A 19,442-nucleotide genomic window follows, 5' to 3' on the forward strand; every position below is an offset into this window, starting at 1 on the left:
CACAAATAAAACACTTGAAAGGCAGTGAAATGTAGAAACTGATGTATGGAGGCAGGTTGTGAAAAAGGTAACACAAGTTTGATCTCAAAATTACAACTGAAGAATTTCAGAGGACTTTCTGCTTTGTAATTAAGTTCAGTTTATGATTTCCTGCTTAATTTCTTAACATACTGGAATGTGTCACAGTTAGCTGAGTAAGAGAATAAATTAGAAGAGCATTACAGTGCTAAAAACATTATTGTTCAGGTGTAAATATATTGACCCACATATAGTATTTATGGTAATATACCCAAAGTTATAAAAGCAGTCTGAAATTACAAATGTGCAGCTTAAAAGGAATTGTGTAATGCCCAAACCTGCTTTGTAGCTTACTGCTCTGAACATCGCTGCTCAGAATTTGTCCTGAGTAGCTCACCTGTACTGAAACACTAAGGAAGCTGACATCGTTTTTCTTGGGTCTTTAGGTGTGTTGAGCTGGACTGTTGGGATGGCAAAGGTGAAGATCAAGAACCAATAATAACACATGGAAAAGCAATGTGTACAGATATTCTTTTCAAGGTAAATGCCTGACCTCTGCACCTGGCAATAAGCCCCAGTAGAAGCCCTGGACAAGAATCCATGCAGAGCACCCTCCCCTCCTCAGCATCCAGACACTGCTCCCTTGTCACAGACTAACAAATCACGTGGGCACAGTTTCTTGTCCCCAGATCTTGGGGCTCATTTCTGACTTGCATCATATGCCCCTGTGTTATGTCTGCCTTTCCACAGATACTGCAGGAAGCAGGCTTGCTTCTTTTGCACCAGATTTTCACATCCTGTGGCTCTCTGCACCACAGAATAAATATCTTCTCCAGTTCCTGAGAAGTTCCTTAGCTGTGGAAACAGCCTGAAGATGCAGGAGTTACTGTGGGAGTAGAAATTCTCCCTGGCAAAAGAAGACAGCAGCAGATCTAGGGGTAGCATTGATGGGTTCCAGGTGAAGCTGCTATGGGTGCAATGAGGCACCTGTTGGGTGCTGAGCCCAGGTTGTTGTGGGGAAACAGAGAAGAACGAGCATACAGTTTGTTCTAGTTCTAGCTTCCCTTGGCACATTTGAGACTCAGCTCTGTGTTTCTCAGGGTGGGGTGGAGAACAAAAAAAATCTCTTTCATTATGATTGTAATTTGATCTGTTCTAATTTGAATCCTATTATTGCATTTTAAAGGATGTAATTCAAGCCATTAAGGAAACAGCATTTGTTACATCAGAGTATCCTGTCATTCTTTCATTTGAAAATCACTGCAGGTATATAGTGCCCATTTTTATTTTTTTTTTTTATAGTGCAGTGTATGAGAGAGATGATACAGCTCAAACATACTATAATTTGAGTGTACTTGACAACTGTGTAGGGATATGCAGGTATACGGAATGTCACTTGGAAGAGACTGTAATATACTAGTCAGTCTTTATCTAGCTTAATAATGGCAATATTTTTATCCGTGGTAAAGCTGTGAAATATATTTGGATGTTCCATTAGTTGTGTGGCTTTCAGTTAATCTACTTTTTTGGTCTTGCTACATTCATCTGTGTCAGATACTAGACTTCTATTGGCAATTTAATTACAGTAAAGTAATACTTCTCAGTTGAGAGAAAGTGCGCAGTATATAATTTGGGATACCTACATTACTTAGTATTATTCTGTTTTGCTGAGTAATAGTGACTTTTTTTTTATATTTAAAAATTAACTAACATTATCTTTTCCAGCAAATATCAACAGTACAAGATGTCAAAATACTGTGAAGATCTTTTTGGAGATCTCCTGTTGAAGCAGCCTCTAGAAACACATCCAGTATGTTATATTCTGCTAGTCTTTATTTTTTTTTTATATATTAGCTGTATTTAAAATAAATTATGAACTGGGATCATATCGCCTGTAGTGCTGTTCACTGCCAGTCCTGCGCTTTCAAAAATGACTAGTAATTTTGGATGTCTATGCTTTTTGATATGAACTTGTCCTTACCTGATTTGTTTAATCTCTTCTGTACAGGGCTCTGGCAAGCAGCCTGGGGAAATCCATCCCCTTGATGTGTGACGTAATATCAGCACCTATATAAAATAAACCACATACATTGTATTTGCAGGTCATACGTAACTCTGAAATTGCCAGTCACTGTTGAAAACCGATTATTTATAAGTTGCATGGTTTCAGCTGAGGTAACCTCTTCTTTCAGCTGCACTTTGCATGCTTCATGCTCCAGATCAGGTCCTGCAGTCTAGGTGGGCCCTACTACTGCATTAAGAATTAAATTAAGCACAAAGAGTTCCCTGCAGTCTCATTTGGACTTTCAAGTGCACTGTAATCTGCATGCACTTCACTCTCCTGCATGGCAGGAGATAATAACAGCCACTCCTTCACAAAAACAGTATTTGAGGCTTTAATAGCTTGTTACCCAGTGCTTGCAGCTACTCTTCCAAGCCTTCCTTACTCTCCTGAGCAACGTGTTCGCTGTCTGCCAGCAGCCACCAAAAACCTGCAGATGATCTTTAGTGCTGGGGGTGACCACAGCAAAGAGGACTCTGCCTTACCTTTCAGCTCCTGTCCATGTGATGCCTGCAAAGGGGCCTCCTGGTGTTATTATCTCTAGAGCTGTGCTTTTCTTGGCTTTTCTTGCATGTTGCAGGGACAGCAACACACAAGGCTAGGTGAATATTAGGTTGTTGCCCTGAAAAGTGCATCCCAGAGAACTAAATCTGTAGTATTTCCCTGTAATGTATGTAGCACCTTGCCACATTCCTCAAAAATGACAGCTTCCAGCAGCTTTCAAGGAAGCCTAAAATAGAGCTGGCCAAAGGCTGCCATGCTGCTACCTCAGAGCCCAGTATTAAGCCTCAGCTGCCTGTGCTCCGTAGGACTGTTGAGCCTTCTGCATTTTGTGTCTGTTCCTCCTCACGGGTGAATTCACACCCCAGCTGCTCACAAAGGAAATTTTGCAGAGATGGCAGGAGGAGCTTGAAAAATGTATTTTATGAGTGCTTGGTTTCTGACACCTCGATTGACTGAGGAGGGCAGACTTAAGAGAGACATGGCACTGGCTGAAGCAGATTTGGTTTTTAGTAAAAGCGAGTATTTGTCCAAATGGGTATCCAGCTATGCCGCGTGCTTGGGGATGCAGACTGGCATCCTGGAAGCCTAGGGATAAATGAGCTCTGCGGCACTGACATCTAGTGGAATTACCACCCAAGTGCTCTCAGGAACAGTTGTGTTTTCAACATGCTGAAATTCCCGTGACTGAGCTAGCCTGGTGATTGTAGATAATCATTACCCTCCTGCCAGGAGGTTTGCACTCATTCTTCTGGGGTTGGGTTGGGTTAATTTGGTTTTTTTGGTTTGTTTTGGGGGTTTTTTTTGCTGGGTTGTTATTTGTCACCTCTGCTGCTTTTATTCAAGTTGTGGTTTCTTCTTTTGTTTCTTCAGCTAGAATGCTGCTTCTGCATAGCTTGAGTTGGATTTAAGGATAAAAATATCTGAATGTTTCTTCTAAGAATTTTTATTAGTCCTGGAAATATCTTCTACTCTTGTATCACTTATGGTTCACTGGAAACCACAGTCCATTATACCAGCAACTCCCTGCATAATATTCTTAGCAAGCATGAGGTGGAGAGGGTGTTAATTACCATATCCAAATCTCTGTTTCTTAGCCTCAGTGATGGGATGGGGCTTAAATCAGAGGAATTTGTACTTTTTCTTTTCTCCGTAATATTTTTTCTCCTTCCCCAAACTGGAACAAAGCTTTTAGTAGTACTTCCTTGTGTATGTGAAACTTGTCATTTTGTCTTTCACAAATACTGAAGATGTGACCCTGTAGTCCTGGCAAAAATAGTCCTTATTACCTGCCTAAGGACTGGGTAGTTTTCCATTCACCAGTGCCAGCCCATTTCTACTCTGTAAGTATGTGTGGGCTGCCTCACCTGTGTTATGACAGCTTGAAGGGACCATAAAACGTTACTTATTTAGAGATCAAATGATAATGGGCTAAACTGTGACTTGGACTGTGTGTGAACCACAGGGAGAGAGGGAAAGTGGGAAGTCCTCTGATGAAGAGTTACAGGTCACGTCCATGCCCACTGCTAGGCAGGAGAGTGGGGGAGACATTTTGACCAGTGCAGCTGAGGATGGCGTAGGCTGGAGACCAATGTGCTGGCTTCAGCCAGCAACATTTACCTGAGCACAGCGTTCCCGTGGAATAGGGAAGAAGCAGAGGAGACAACATAACTGCAGTCACACTACATTCCAGGGTTGTGTCTGAGGTGGCACTGCTTGTTCACTGCCCCTTATGATTGCTGTCCTAAAGTAAAAATCCCAAACAGGGATACAAAGGGGCCAAATAGCTGTTACTAAGCCTTTTCTTTAAATTATTTTACAGCTTGATCCAGGTAAAGCCTTACCTTCTCCTAATGACCTCAGAAGAAAGATTCTCATAAAGAATAAAAGGCTGAAACCTGAAGTAGAAAAAAGTAAGTAAAGCTTTTCAAGTATTAAATTAAATGAAAGTCCAGATAGATACGAATAGGCTTTGTTACTAAAGTTTCCAAATTGCTTGTACTTTAGTGTTGGAAGAGTATGAATTATATGTAAATGACACTTTGTTTGCCCTTGTGTTTCATGCGAGTGCCAGAGTCTAGGCCTTGATATCAGCACGTAGCATAGGCAGAAATAGGCCTTGATACGTAATCCTGGGACTTTTATCAGATTGCTGATTGAGCTAAAATAATGCAGATAGAATCTCTTGTAAATTCTGCCTACACTGGTATGTTTGCATTGCTGTGTTTTTCCAGGATAAGCATGAAATGAAATGGAATTTCAAATTGCTGCTTGTGCTATTGTTGCCAGTTCTGATATTTATCTTCTTTCAGTAATAATAATGTTGCTGTATTAGTTTCCAATATGGCTGTAGTGATGAACCCTGGTCTTCCTCCATTCAAAGATAAGCATGCAGCCCTTCCAGTGATTTCAGTCATACATGATTGTGTTCATACTGTCTAACTAAAATGCACATGGGAACACAATTGCAAATCCAAGCACTTTGCCTCCTTTTGCATGGATCAAGCACCGAAGAGATAGCTGTCTGTTTATTCTTTGAAGAAGTAATATGTTTGCTACGAAGACCTTTGAAAGCTATGGAAGTATTTTTCTTAACTTCAGTGAGCTTTGGATACAGCCCTTGCTGACCACTTTTCAGATCTAACAACAGTATATGTCTAATGATGCTCTTATTCTGTAAAATTTTATTGCTAACTGAAAACTTAGAGAACCCATTAAATAAAAGTAGCTCTTGGCATCAGAGAACCTTTTATAATTGTTCTCATTTATTTTTTTGTACTACAAACTGTTCATGTAATGACTAATGTATTTTCATTTTTCTTATTAACAGAACAGCTTGATGCTCTGAAAAAGATGATGGAGGCTGGGGAAACTGCTGCTCCTGTAAATATCCTAGAGGATGATAATGAAGAAGAAATAGAAAGTGGTGAGGATTTCATAGAGAAGGGCTCTCAATCATTGCCTGTGATAAATCAGTAGGCTGCCATGAGCAGCTAGTATGCATGTTACCCATGTGCCCATGGTCTGTGCAGCAGCAGTAAGTCTGGGCTTAGTGCAGGACCATTTGTACAGACCTCCAGCCTTACCATCTCATCTCGGATACAATGCACAGCTGCTCCTGGCTTTATGGCAGGCTGTGATAGGAATGTGAGCTCAGTTGGTGGTACTAGTGGTGATTTTAACTTCCAATTACTGTTCAGAAATCATATTGGAGCAGCAACCAAGTCTGACTCTAACTGTGTGTATGTGTGTGTGTATGCACGTGAGAGACTGGGAAGCTGTGATCTTTGCTTTGAAAACAGATGTTGTCACTATTTTTAATACTTGTGTCAACATTGGATTATTGCATTATACTTTGTAAGGATAAAATGAGGGATAGGATTTTTCTTGCCAAACTTCAAATATCTTCAGTATAAACATCTAAATCTGAGCCAGTGATGTGGAATGTGTTTATGGCCAACAGAGAAAAATAGACCTATCTAGGGTGTGATTCACCTTGTCTGTTTTAAATGTCCACCTTCAAAAGAGGTAAATCATGCATTGCCTGCAAGTGTCTGAGTCAAGGTACTGGCCTGTGACCCTTGTCATACTGAATGTCCCAGCTTTAGCCTACCCCTTGGTTCTCTCCTTCATTTTGGATTGGTTTTGTTTTGTTTTTTTTAACTAGCACAAAGCCACTGCTGTTGCAATCCTTGTGAAAGATATTATTTGTGATCCAAATCTTGGTATCTGTCCTTGCAATGCTAAAAAAGACTGAAGTACAACAATTTTTTGGAGACGCTTCTCAGTATCTTTCTTCAGGTGATCAAGCTGCACAGAGGAGATTCTGTTGCTTTGCAGGCTGATTTCCATTGGAATGCTTATCTCTAATAGTGTTCTTATTGTGCTGTGTTATTAATTATGTGCTAGGCTACCAAGAGGCTTGAATAAGTATTTTCTAAAATTATTGTTTAAATCCATATGAATAATGTGATTAACAGTTTTGAGTTTGTAAAGAGGCCGTTTTAGCTTCTTTGAGTACGCTAGGTTCTAACAGAAAATCACATTAAAAGCGAATGAAGACGATTCCCTGTAGTAGGGACACATCAGACTCTTAACAATGCACATGACAAGCCAGGACACCAGCAACTTTTTACATCTTTAAATAAAGAACTCTGTCTTAATTTCTTGTTATTTCCTCAAGCCTATTGAGACTTTTTTACACTTCTGTGAAGCAAATTACTGATTCCTTAAAAAAATACAGTAAATAAAATTTCTCTCACTAACCATGTCAAAGCTGTAAGAATCTAAGGCCTTAGCTGTAATTTACTATTAATGCTTGTAAGTCTAATACCCTGGATTTTATTTCTGTTTTAAAAAAAAATGTCAAAACCAAACCTGTATATTCAACTGTCATTTGTTTCATGTCTAATACAAAACCAGCAGTTGCTGTGGATTTTGCACTGATTCTTTTTCTTTTCTGTGCAGCTGACCAGGAAGAAGAAGCTCATCCAGAGTACAAATTTGGAAGTGACCTTACCGTAGATGATTACAGTCAAAAAGAAGCTGTTGCCATCAGTGTCAAAAAGGTGGGATTGCTTCTTATACTTATTTCTTTGAAAAGTTTCCATGGAGGTGAGTGTAAGAGACACTCTGTTTTGTGGAATCATCACAGCACATGTTAGAAGAGCCAAACCCAATATCTTCACCAGATTCCTAACCGTTAGGTTCATGAGAAGGCAAAATTTTGTAGTCAAAAATACTCTCTGCTTGCTCAGGTAGAGTACTTGCTATGGAAACAGACTCAGTGTATAGGGAAACAGTATACAAGTGGAGGGTTTGATCAAAAACACTAATTAAAGGCAGCAAGCAGTTTCCTGCTCCTGCCTCTCATATTTTCCTTTGCATCTCAGTTGCAAAGGCCTAATATGAGGTGGAATATCATCTTCCTGGCTCAACAGTGTTTTTTTGCAAGGCTGCATCCTGTGTCTTCGTTGCAGGGATTCCCTGGGTCTTTTTTTTTTATTGCTAACTCTTAGGGTAGATTCTCCCCTACAGCAATGATGGCAAAATAGGATGATCATCCCCCATGAGGTGGTTTGGCAGTGGGGATATACCAGAGAGCCAGCAGGCAGACAGAGTAGGAGTCCCCTTTATTCCACTCATACCTGATACAGTTTATCAGCCTGTACTGAGTAACTTGAATATTACTTGACAGTAATTAGACACAGAATATTGGAATTCAAAACTAAGCCTGGTCTGGCACTGAATGCATTATTGCTGCTTACTACAGGGGAAAAAAACCAAAACCCCACACGTGTGGGTGCTAAGATACTTTATCAGATCATGCTCCTCTGTCACTGAAGTATTTTGGCCACTTCTTCTCTCCTGCCTGGCTGCCTTTGGATCTTACTCCACATAGAAGTATAGGTATGGAAAATCTTTTATAGCACAGATTGCCCTTGGCAGTATGTCTCCAGCAGTATCACCAAGACATCAGACCTGCCTTCTTGCTATCTCTTCAAGTCAACATCTTTGCTTCTTCAGGACTTTTATGACTCCTCCCACTGAAGTACTGTTTAACTTCTTTGCTCTAGGGCTGGTTTCACTTACTAAGTCAGCTGGTCCTTAACTACCTGAGTGTTTTGGGGGTTGGTTTTTTGTTTTTTTTTTTTTCCAGATTTGTCACTCATCTTCAGCATATGTCCTTGGGTAACTTCTCTGCTTCTTTGCTGATCAGTGACTCGATCCTTATTCTTTAGGAATGTACATCCAGTGCCAAGTCAACATTTATCTAAGATTCTCACTAGCAGCAGCTTGTAATTAAAGACAGATAGCAGACTGTCCCATTGCAAATAACATCTTGAGATAGGCCTTTTCCAAATGTGGACATTTAAAGAACAGTTTACAGCAGTCTTAACCCTTAAATTTTCAGAGCCTGGGCAGTTTGCATACCCAGATTAGATGGTCTTTTGTATTGTCTGGGTGTGTCATTCTTTCATTCTTCTCTGAAACTTCCTGTCCCCAGCATGTAGTGATAGCACTGGTTTGGGCTTAACTGTCTGGCATCCTCCCTCCTATTCCCATTGCTAGCGAGCTGTTGAACATATCTTGTGTACTCAGATTTGAAAGAAACTGAGAATTTTTGCAAATGTAAGGACAGGTGAGCCACACAGAAAGGTGGAAAAGGTTATACTTTTTGCTAAATGCATTACATTTCGAGGGTTTTTTTTTTCTTTCTTACTGTGAGTGTTTCCTATTGCTTTTTCTTTGGGTAATGTATATATATTTTTTTCCCTTAGGCTGTTGAAGATTCTGAGCAAGAAAACAATAAAAAGGTGACACATAGGATGTTATGTAGTTTGTTTTATTGCTTTATATATAACATACATATAATTTACCATGCATTCTCAGCGGTTTAACAATTTTATGCACAGTTTCACTGCACCTAGAGAGTATTTTTGAAAGTGACTCTACCTCCCTTTCTCCTCTAGGGTTTCTTCTGCTGTACTTTTATACTGGGACTAGGGCTGTCAGAAATTTGGGGACAGACAAGAGTGCATGACTTTTGCCTCCTTAGAAGTGTCTGGTCTCAGTCTCAAATGTGATGCACTGGGAAACAGCAGTTCTTTGAATGGTGTTGAGATGTATCATCCCTGCTTCTTTTTTTTTTCCCCTCTTCCCTTACCCTGACTGCACTTTGTTTTCCTCTCTCTTTTTCCTCGTTTTGCTTTCCCTTGGGACTTCTGCATTTATCTTCTCCCAGGAATCCATTCTGTAAGACTCTTCCCACCTCTTTCCACTCTTTTCCTTCCTTCTCTTCTCTTCTCTCATTAAAGCTGCTCCTGTTCCTAGCCACACTTTGTTTCAGTCTATGTCGTTTTCTGAGTGGGTTCTGCTTCTTTTCTTGAGGGATTGGGAGGTGTAAATAACCCAGAGATCAACTTTCCCCCATTGTTTTCTCTAGCCTCTAAAAGGGTCATGTGCTGTTGTAACTATTCCTTTGTTTCCATAGGCTTTAATAAACATTCCATCCTTACCCCTTTCTAATTCATAGTTTTAAAGTTGTAAACACTGCGAAGAGTATAGCCCATTTACTCTAAAAATTATGGGTCTGCAAGTAAATAAGATAAAATTAATGACAAGTAGATTGTCTTAGAACATTGTCTTAGAGTTAGTGTGTCAGTAATGGAGGTATAGTCTGCAGGGCACTATTGCCTTGGCACTAAGGCATGCCTAATCCTTTTGACTTCCTTTTCACTGTGATTCATTACTTAGATGTTTAGGGATCAAAATAGTAAAATATATTAGCAATTCTGAGTAGTCAGCAGGAGGCACGTGTAAGGAGCCTGGTTTTTAGAAGATGGGTGGTCAGTTCTTCCTCAATTACTCACCTTCCAAAAATGAAGATGCCAAAAAGGACTAGTTCCTTTGAAAAAAATTAGCCTTAATTTGATCTAAACTCTGTTAACAAATACTGACCTAGTAACAAAAAAATGCCTGCATTCTACCAATGAAGGATTGTACCATTTCGCATATTTAGGGAACAAATCTGTGAACCCTCAATATGTGTATTCCTGAAAAGCAGTTGGGCTGAGCCCGGGTCATCAGCATTAGAATTTCATGGGCCACTGGAACTTTAATTCAGTCTGAAATGCACACAAAACCACGTGCACCGGGACTCATTCTGATAACTCAGCTATTCTGTGCAGTCAGAAGATGACCTTCCTTGTGACTATAATTGTCTTATATCAAGGTATAAATTGTTTCACTTCATGTGGAATTCAGTTTTTGAAATGTGTCTGTGCTATGTGGCAGGTAGAGGTATATGCCTATAATACTGGCAAGTAGCTTCACATTTCCTTTCCCATCCCCTAAGTAAATGAGTTGCAGTAGTGTAGGTACTGTGAACTGCATTCTTCTTCCATGTTTTAATGCTGTTAGAGATGCTGAGACTTATTACCCAAGAAAGGACTTTGCTGTTACTCGCTATTTCCTGATACAGTAATGGAGGAGAGCTTTCTGACAAACATGGGTTGCATTCTGAAAATCAATAGCTGTACTGTAAGAATTTTTGAATATACTTAGTACTTCCTTGCAGAAGTTCACTGTCAGCCTCCAGTAGGTTAGATTTTATTGGTAACTAGTTCACTGGTAGGATAACAAGCAAAAATGATTGGGGGAAAAAATGCTTTGAACAGTAAGCCTTGCAGAGTTTGCTTAGATTGTCAGAGATCTTTGTTTTTCTTTCCTTTCTTTCAGTGAAAAATACTGTCCTTCAAACTGGTTTAGGGAAAAGAAAAAGTTGGACAGGTAGCTCCACATGAGAAGCACTTCCTATTGTGGGTTTCTAGCAGATGAGATACTTGTAGAAAACTTTTGTTCTGTTATAAATATAGTACATCTTTATGGGAATGATGGATTCAGGTTTTTATAATTTTAAGTGGCCAGGAATGTGAGCTTGGTACTATGTCTCTTGGTCTCATGACATCTGTTTGTCCAGTGCGTGTTGTAATCCATATATTTTGGTCTGCTTTTATTAGTAAAGATTAGCAATTGAACCTATTTGTGGTTTGATGTTGAGAAAGTTTTACTCAGTACCAAGTATGCATTACCTCCCTGCAGTTTCTATGAGAAAATGTATGTAAAATCACAATTCCTAGGAATTTATTTGACAAAGATAGATCATTATTTTCCACCATTGTTCAGTCTGTTTTAACATTGTATCTTTTATCCCAAAGTTATCCTACTAACATCATATAATATTTACCCACTTCTTAGGGGCTTTTCTATCATCTGTCCTCTTGCATGCATCCTGCAACAGTGAGTGAGTTTGGTGCATATATCAGCAAGAAAATAATTCTTAATTTGTGACATAAAATTTCTACTTTTCTTGTATTAATTTGCTCTAACTTTCTGCAGCTTTGGGTATAATTTTGTATCACATTTGAAGATTCCAACAATAGTGTTTGCACACACAAATAGTGATTATTCTTTTTAATGTGTTTTCAGGGTTTAGTAACTGTTGAAGATGAACAAGCATGGATGGCATCTTACAAATATGTAGGTGCCACAACCAATATACATCCATATTTATCAACAATGGTCAACTATGCTCAACCTGTAAAATTTCAAGGTTTCGATGTAGCAGAAGGTAACATAAAAGGTTGAATGGAATAAAAGTATTTGTCTGCTTATTCTAGGTAGTTTTTAATCTCTACGTTTCCTGAGCTTAGAAATGGCATAAGACTTTTATAGTTTAATGACTGTCTTCAGTATATTTTTAGTTCTGTTTCCTTGAACGTACAGTTAGCATGTTATTCCATTGGTCATCCACATGGCGTCACTGAATTACTGGGAGAATGTGAAGCTGTTGAGGTTGATTTTATTCTATAGGCCTTTCCAACTAAACTGCTTTTTCTAGTTCATCTTTCTGTAAAGTAAGGTAAGCATGATTGTGACAGTGGTCAGCAGTTAGCTGATGCTTTCATACTGCACACTAGACCATTTATCATGTTGTTTTGCCTTATCTAGCCCCCCAACACAGGCTCTGAATAACAGTTTTGTCCTAAACAAAAAATGAAAGTTGTGTTGATTTCCCAAGAAGTGAAAGAAAAAGGCAAGTCAGAAATATTATGACATTTCTCCTCAGTGTAATTTGATTCTATGAGTGACAGCTCATGGGGAAGCAGACTAAAATTTGCTATATCCTGCTGTTAGATATAGTGCATGATTTTGAATTTTGATCATTACAGAAGTGTGTTAAAATATCTTGTCTTTTCTTTCTAGAACGTAATATTCATCATAATATGTCTTCTTTCAATGAATCAGTCGGACTAGGTTATTTGAAGACCCATGCCATTGAGTTTGTGAAGTATCCTTTCACCTCCTCATACCACTTCTGTACGAATGCTACAAATAAATAACAAGTGTACTTTCTAGATTTACAGTGTTCCACGTCTGTAAAGGAAAAGGGAAAGTAGCTCATACGATGAGAAACACTAAGATTAATGTAAGAAATACTGAAGATACCGGGATATGACCATACATTTCTATGATGTTTTTATTTACTTTTCCTTGATGAATTATACAGTTATAATAAACGACAAATGAGTCGGATATACCCAAAGGGAGGCCGAGTGGATTCCAGTAATTACATGCCTCAAATTTTCTGGAACGCTGGCTGCCAGATGGTCTCACTGAACTATCAGACCCCAGGTAGGCATCAACGACCAGTGAACCTCAATCCTAAAGAATGGCTTGGGCAGTAACTCTCAAACAGATGCCATGGATTTGCTTCTGGCATTTTTTGAGGAAACAGACATATGGCTAAATAATATGGTGGGGTGGAATTACGGAAGCGTAAGATAAGGAGCAATAAAAAAAGCCATACATAGAAGGAAAATTCAGTCCCCTTTCATGGAAAAATAAGAGAGTAACTTGTCACATAAATGATAATATTTTATTAATAAAAAGTATTAATTACAGGGAATTCACTGTTTTCACAAAACACAGCTTTGGCACAGTTGGGTGCACGTCCCCAAAATAGAGATGAAGGAGTGTACAGATTAAGATGGTAAAAAGTAATGACTATGTGCCAAATGCATTTCTAGACCAGTTATTGTGAAGTGTTAAAAAAGAGTCGTGTTCTGCATCAGAGGATGGGGTCTGAGATCCCAGCTTAGAGAATGATGCCAGGGCGTGTAAATGCCTCTCCACAGCATAAACTGAGAGGAAGGTATTGTTCCTGATCAATGAAGGTTTGAGTATATCTAACAGGGTAGGGGGTTTTGTTGTTTTGGGATTTTTTTTTTAATTAATCTAGGAATGTCTTCAGTCATATATGTAACAGATCAGTTTTTCCATTTTCTTTTTCTAGCTGTGGTAGTGCTTTTGTGCTTACCTCCCCTGCCCCAAATGGTGTCTTTGGTACTGCAGATACTCCTCATGATCATAACCGCGAGTGCTGCCCTGCAAAGCTTTGCACTGATTTCACTAGCTGTGGAGGCAAGAGAGAGCTGTACTGGGATACACAGCTTGTAAAGCACTCCACTGGCTGGGATTTGGACATTGGAGCAGATAGCAAGCTTCTCTCTTCTCCCAATACTGCCTCTGCCCACTGCATGTCATTCTCCACACTTTTACATTGCAAAATAAGTGTTAATTGTATAATTGGAAGGGAACAACTTTCCTGCATTAGTCTTCTATGATCCAACTGTGCTGACAGGCTGAAGAATAATTGAGGAAATATAAGTTAAGGCTGCCCAGTAAAGCGAATAATAACTGATGTGAGTGTATGAGACTCTTGTACTGTTGTCCCTTTTGAAGGCAGAGTCTGTTGGGCAAGACGTGTCATTACTAAACAAGGGTATTGTATTCTACTGTAATTGGAAACCTGCAGGAAAACACTACATTTTTTTGTAGTTTGGGGGAGGGTTGGAGGGGAAGGCAGTTATTCTGCGTTTGCACTCTCTCTCTACTCTTTATAAACAAGTGCTATAACAATGCATTGAATAAAATTCAGATGGTTTAAATGTTGAAACTAAGCAATGCTGCTGTGATCTCTGCGGTTTCTTTTTGTGCTTTTTTACTCAATTAAGTCCATGGAAATCCAGTGCAGTATTCATTTTGCCTTCGTTAAGGCATTAGGATACAAACAGCTTCATCAGAGGTGGTCTATGGTCATTGTAGAGAAATACACATTTCTAGGATGCCTCATCTAATATATTTTATATGGCTGCCTTAGAATGGGATTCTTGCGCTGTTAAAAGTGCCTGTATCCTTCCATTATTCAAAATTATTCTAGATAAAAAAAGAATGGAGACATCTATACTGTAGATACCAAAAGTTAGATGATGGGCATCCCACCCCGGACACTTCACATGACCATAGTCTGATGCTTGTCTGTCTACTGGGTGTGTTTGAATTGAGGGAGAGACTGTTTTCTAAGCACAGCATAGACTTCAGCTTGGCTGATAAAGCTGTTACTACTGTGAAGAAATCTGAAGTTTTCCTATTGCTTCCTTTTATTTCTTAGATGTGTTTTTTATACACATTAAACTTAATTTTCATTTAAACTGATTATTCTGGGCAGTCTAATTATCTTTTCTAAAAAGGGTTGTTCATGATCTGCATTATTCAGAAGGAGAGAGTAATTTTTTTATCTCTTAACAGATTTAGCAATGCAGTTGAATCAAGGAAAATTTGAATATAATGGATCATGCGGGTGAGTGATATGATTTAAATTGTTGTCACTGTATATCAGAATCCTTTACTATGGTTTTAATAAAATTTTGTCACTATTAATTATGTGTTACAAAAGAAAAATGGGATGCTAGGTGAAGAGTAGAAATTAACAGAGTTCAGGGAGAATTATCTCCTGCAAGGAGGTATTCTGATGATAATGCTTTTTAATTATGCCCAGTTTTTAAAGATGAGATGGAAGAGGCTTTGTGTACAAATTACGAAGATGATCATGAGTATCATACACAGTTAGTGAAATACATCTTCAGTTTCTGTTCTCAGTCTTTCTTTGAAGCTATGCCACAGAATCAAGATTCATTGCACAGTTCACAGAATTGCCAGATTTACTTGGACAGGTTGAGTCTTAATACATAGGGAACATTTTTTTAATCTGTGTACTTTAGTTGGAGAGCAGATTCACAGGAATACTGAAGTGTTTCATCTCTCTAAGTTCTTGCTTATGACTTTTAAATCAAGAAGGGTGCTCAAGTGATGTTGACAGATTTTTCTCAGATGTTGGGTATAAAGTCAATAGGATAGGCTGATCATTAACATTGAGAGAAAGGAGAAGTTTAATGAATTATAGGAAATGACAGTCCAGACACACATTAAAATCTGCAAACTCATCCTGAGAAGTAACAACTCTTTTGCTAATGCAAATCTTATTCAGAAAGAAAATATGAGTAGATGAAGCTGAATAAAATTCCTCATCTGCAGAATGGGCAACATTCTTTGCCACTCCATGCCTTCATTTCAGTTGTGAAGTCTTCAGAAAGAGGCTGTTGGCTTTGACAAAGGTGCAGTCTCTGGTCATTTCAGTCACAATAACAAAAATAGAATTAAAAAAGGGTTTTTTATGGCAGTGTATGATTCTTTTCTTGTTTGACCCACAAGCCTAGTGAAAGAGCACATATTCACTCTTACGAAATGCTCTAAAGGACAGGCATCATTATCAACTAGATTACTTGATTCTTATGTCAGTCTTCTGGTATTACAGTAATATAGTGGTAATGCATGGTAATATACTGGTAATATTTTGATTTGCATTACAAATCTGCTGTTTCAGTCACAGAAAACACATGGGGCAATGAAAATAAAAAAAAAAAAATTACATTTCCCTTTGCCTGTTCCTTTTTTCTGATTTACAGTTTTCATGCTGTTGAAACAAGATTGAGTCACTCTAGTTTCAGCATGTTTTATTTCAAGAGGCTAAGGATGTTTCCAGTAGTTCCCTTCTGCCCATAACCTACTTTAAATTAATAAAATCTTATGGAATCACACACATTTATAATGTAAGAAAAATCAGGAATGTTACTTTCCTAAACAGAAGCCACATTAAAAGCAATGGGAGAAAACATTGACGTTCTTTCCATTGGAATTTTTCCAGAATTTGTTAATTATTTCTGAATTCTATCTAAGCCTTTATAGCATCGTGTACCAGTGATTCACTAGGACTAAGAGTGAATAAAAAATAATCATCCAGCAGCTGTTATCTGTCAGGGCTGCAGAATTAGCAAGATGACTCCAGTTACACATTTTCTTCCACCAGTGGAAGAGAGCCCCGTTGTGTAGCACAGCATTTCTGTGATCAACTGCTATTTCATTTTGATGGCGGAATCCTTAGGTTTTGATTCATCAGGGCATGTATCAGCTTCATTGACATGTTGATCCAGTGTATAGTCCTCAGGAGTGTATTGTAAGTGTTATTATGGTAGTACCTTTCATGCTACTGTAATTAACAGTCTGTCAGCACCGACATTATCAGCTGTTTCCCCCAAGGTTTTATAACTGAGATGAAAAAATTAGCTTCAAGTTGAAGTTTATTGTATGAGTCTTGACTCCATGGAACTGCTTCATTTAAAAAAAAATAAAATTGAATAAGCCCTCTGTATTTTTCCAAAGTGTTAAAGAATGAGAGCATCTGCTTTTTACTATATGATAACTCACTGTATTTTAAAAATGTATTATTAAATTATTTTGAAATGTCCTTGATTATATTACATTTATTTTCATCTTGAAATCCAGGGTTGATTTAATCTCTCAGTAGCTGGTAATTCAAAATTAAGATTAACATTTATCTCTATCCTAGACAACCATAATACTTTTTACTTACTCACACTTGCAGCTAGAATGATAGTCTGTATTTTACAATGCTGTAGGGAGAGTTAATTGTTTAAAGCTAGAACATAATTTTTTTTTAATTTAACACAATTTTAATTTCCACACAAGAATAATTGTCTTCTTCTTTTCCTTGAAATAAGGTATCTACTTAAACCAGATTTCATGCGACGACCAGATCGAACATTTGACCCTTTCTCTGAAACTCCTGTAGATGGTGTAATTGCTGCAACATGTTCTGTACAGGTAAAACAGCAACAGACAAACTTCTGTCCTTTTATCACATCCAAAATCACATTTAAATGTCAATAGAAATAGGATATCTACAGAAAATGTGTTTGGATTATGTGGATTTCATCAAATTGGTTTCCACTGGGGTTTTTTTATTGCTGGCTGAGTTGTCGATGTTTACTTGATCTGAGTGGAACATGATAGAATTAGAAATGGTTTGTTATTACACGTTATCACTGAATATCACTCGTGCTCTTTTTGAAGTACACCAGCCCACACAAATGAATAAATGAGTGAAGTTAATTTCTGTGGACAGTATGAAATAATACAAACATTACTTGTCACCGTAGGGAAATGAGGAATATGGGCACACGTGGACAGGATATTTTCAAAATAAGTAGAGAAAAATGGTTTGTGTGATGGAGGTCTTTAATTTGGAGTTACCTCTGAGTAACAAAGTCCATAAAACTTCTGTTGTAGTTCTAAAGCATGGTTAGGTATCACATTTTGGAAGGAGGGTGAGAACTGTAAAACCTGTTTTTTGACTTGACACTACTCTCATTGCTCAAATACAATATACACAGCTTAACAAAAGACTTAAGCTTTCAGTTATCACTTTCTGTGAGCAGCATGGAAATTTCAAACTCTCTCCAACCAAGAGTTCATTGTGCATTCTAGACGTTTAACTAAGTTTCATTTGCACCTCCAGAAGAACAAAAACTTTTTATTAATGTTGTTTTTCTTTAATGTTAATGACAGTACAGTCCCTCCATGAAGGAAGGTGGGATCTGGTGGTGAGAACATAAGTTCTAAGTACCACTAGAGATAGTTCTTAGATCACTTATTTCACCACTTGCTCTTGTTGTGTGACTAAAGCTAGTATAAAATTCCATATAAATCCTGTTATAAAGGACTTGAGCCAGTGATGGTACCCCTCAGCCACATAACTTTAAAGATTTGTTATCCAGAGTGTTCTCTGGAATAATGTTTGCTCATTAAAAAAAAGACTCAAAATGAGCTTAGGTCTGTGAAGTTGTGTTTCACTTTTTTTTCTTCTCTCCTTGATCATAATAATGGAAGCATTAGTTGTATTTTTAAGTAGTAAATCATCTTGATGGAATAAAAATTTTCCCTGGAGTAATCACCTGCTGTGGCTAGATTAATCTTGACTTGGAGTAAAATTGCAACAAATCTTTGTATACATAACAGTATAGAGGAGTCGTGTGGGTGTTTTGTTTGTTTGCTTTTTAAGCATCCTACACTTCCCAGACACATAATGTGGAGTTAGACTGACACGTGATTGGTTTAAAACCTTTACCTAAGTGAAAGCAGAGCAATAGCTTCCTTTCGCCTCTTTGTAGTCAAGACATACAACAGATGACAGTGCTTCTGACCAGAAAGTTTAAAGTTGCGAAATAGCAGTGCCCAATCTGGTTGTTCCATTCGGTATTTTTCAGTAATACAACGAATGCATCTGTGAGACATTGGCTAATTGGGCTGACTGACTTACAGTTGTTAATACCGTAGCACAACGAGTGCAATAATTTCAAATTAAGGATATATTTAAGGTCTTATCACAAAAGCTTTTTAAAAGAAGTGCAATTTTAGTACTAAATATACCATTTTCATATGATGAAATAAATATATCTGTTCGGTATAAAGCATTTTTCAGACTGCTGTCAATAAAAAACCCCAATATTTCCAGTATTCGTAAGATGTTGTATACTTTGTATTGCTTTTCCTTACTGCTCTGTTATTATGTTGCAGGTAATATCTGGCCAGTTCTTATCAGACAAAAAAATCGGTACGTATGTAGAAGTGGATATGTATGGTTTACCCACGGACACGATACGTAAAGAATTTCGAACACGCATGGTGATGAACAATGGTCTGAACCCTGTTTACAATGAAGAATCATTTGTATTTCGAAAGGTAGGATACTTGGAAAGCACAGTTTGTGGTTGCCAGCCCTTTTGCACGTGAGCATCCTTGCTCACTTGAGCCACCTCTTCCTGCTTCAGTCTGACTGCTCACATGAATAAGTATTGCTCCCATGAAAAAGGGTTTGTAGGGGTCCTGTTTACTACAGTAAACAATCTAAAGCTGAAATAAGCTTTCAAGAGGTTGTTTTTGGTTTTGTTTTTAATTTTTCTTTGTTTTATTTTTCTAATGGATAACCTCTGTAGCTGTCACATGATTTTTTTTTTTTCTTTTTTGTTTTGTTTCTGTTTGGCTTTTCCCTCCCCTTTGCTTCCTCCTCCCACTTGGAGGTAGCCACCTCCTCCGTGGC

General features: G+C 38.1%; 1 protein-coding gene across 6 annotated transcripts in view; it reads left to right on the top strand.

The window, feature by feature from the left end:
- PLCB4 (phospholipase C beta 4) overlaps nucleotides 1–19,442 on the top strand; it is a 194,689-nt gene that overhangs the window by 128,273 nt on the left and 46,974 nt on the right. For all 6 annotated transcript variants that reach the window (XM_035901740.1, XM_035901741.1, XM_035901739.1 and 3 more), the window contains 13 exons: nucleotides 465–558; nucleotides 1,205–1,284; nucleotides 1,744–1,828; nucleotides 4,404–4,494; nucleotides 5,412–5,507; nucleotides 7,049–7,149; nucleotides 8,863–8,898; nucleotides 11,573–11,714; nucleotides 12,350–12,434; nucleotides 12,654–12,778; nucleotides 14,735–14,786; nucleotides 17,065–17,167; nucleotides 18,920–19,084. In XM_035901740.1, coding sequence (XP_035757633.1) covers nucleotides 465–558; nucleotides 1,205–1,284; nucleotides 1,744–1,828; nucleotides 4,404–4,494; nucleotides 5,412–5,507; nucleotides 7,049–7,149; nucleotides 8,863–8,898; nucleotides 11,573–11,714; nucleotides 12,350–12,434; nucleotides 12,654–12,778; nucleotides 14,735–14,786; nucleotides 17,065–17,167; nucleotides 18,920–19,084 — 1,255 coding nt within the window. The remainder of the gene's footprint in view (nucleotides 1–464; nucleotides 559–1,204; nucleotides 1,285–1,743; nucleotides 1,829–4,403; nucleotides 4,495–5,411; nucleotides 5,508–7,048; nucleotides 7,150–8,862; nucleotides 8,899–11,572; nucleotides 11,715–12,349; nucleotides 12,435–12,653; nucleotides 12,779–14,734; nucleotides 14,787–17,064; nucleotides 17,168–18,919; nucleotides 19,085–19,442) is intronic.

This window comes from Egretta garzetta, unplaced genomic scaffold (assembly GCF_000687185.1).
Source record: "Egretta garzetta isolate BGI_Z169 unplaced genomic scaffold, ASM68718v1 scaffold419, whole genome shotgun sequence".
NCBI classification, from domain to species: domain Eukaryota; kingdom Metazoa; phylum Chordata; class Aves; order Pelecaniformes; family Ardeidae; genus Egretta; species Egretta garzetta.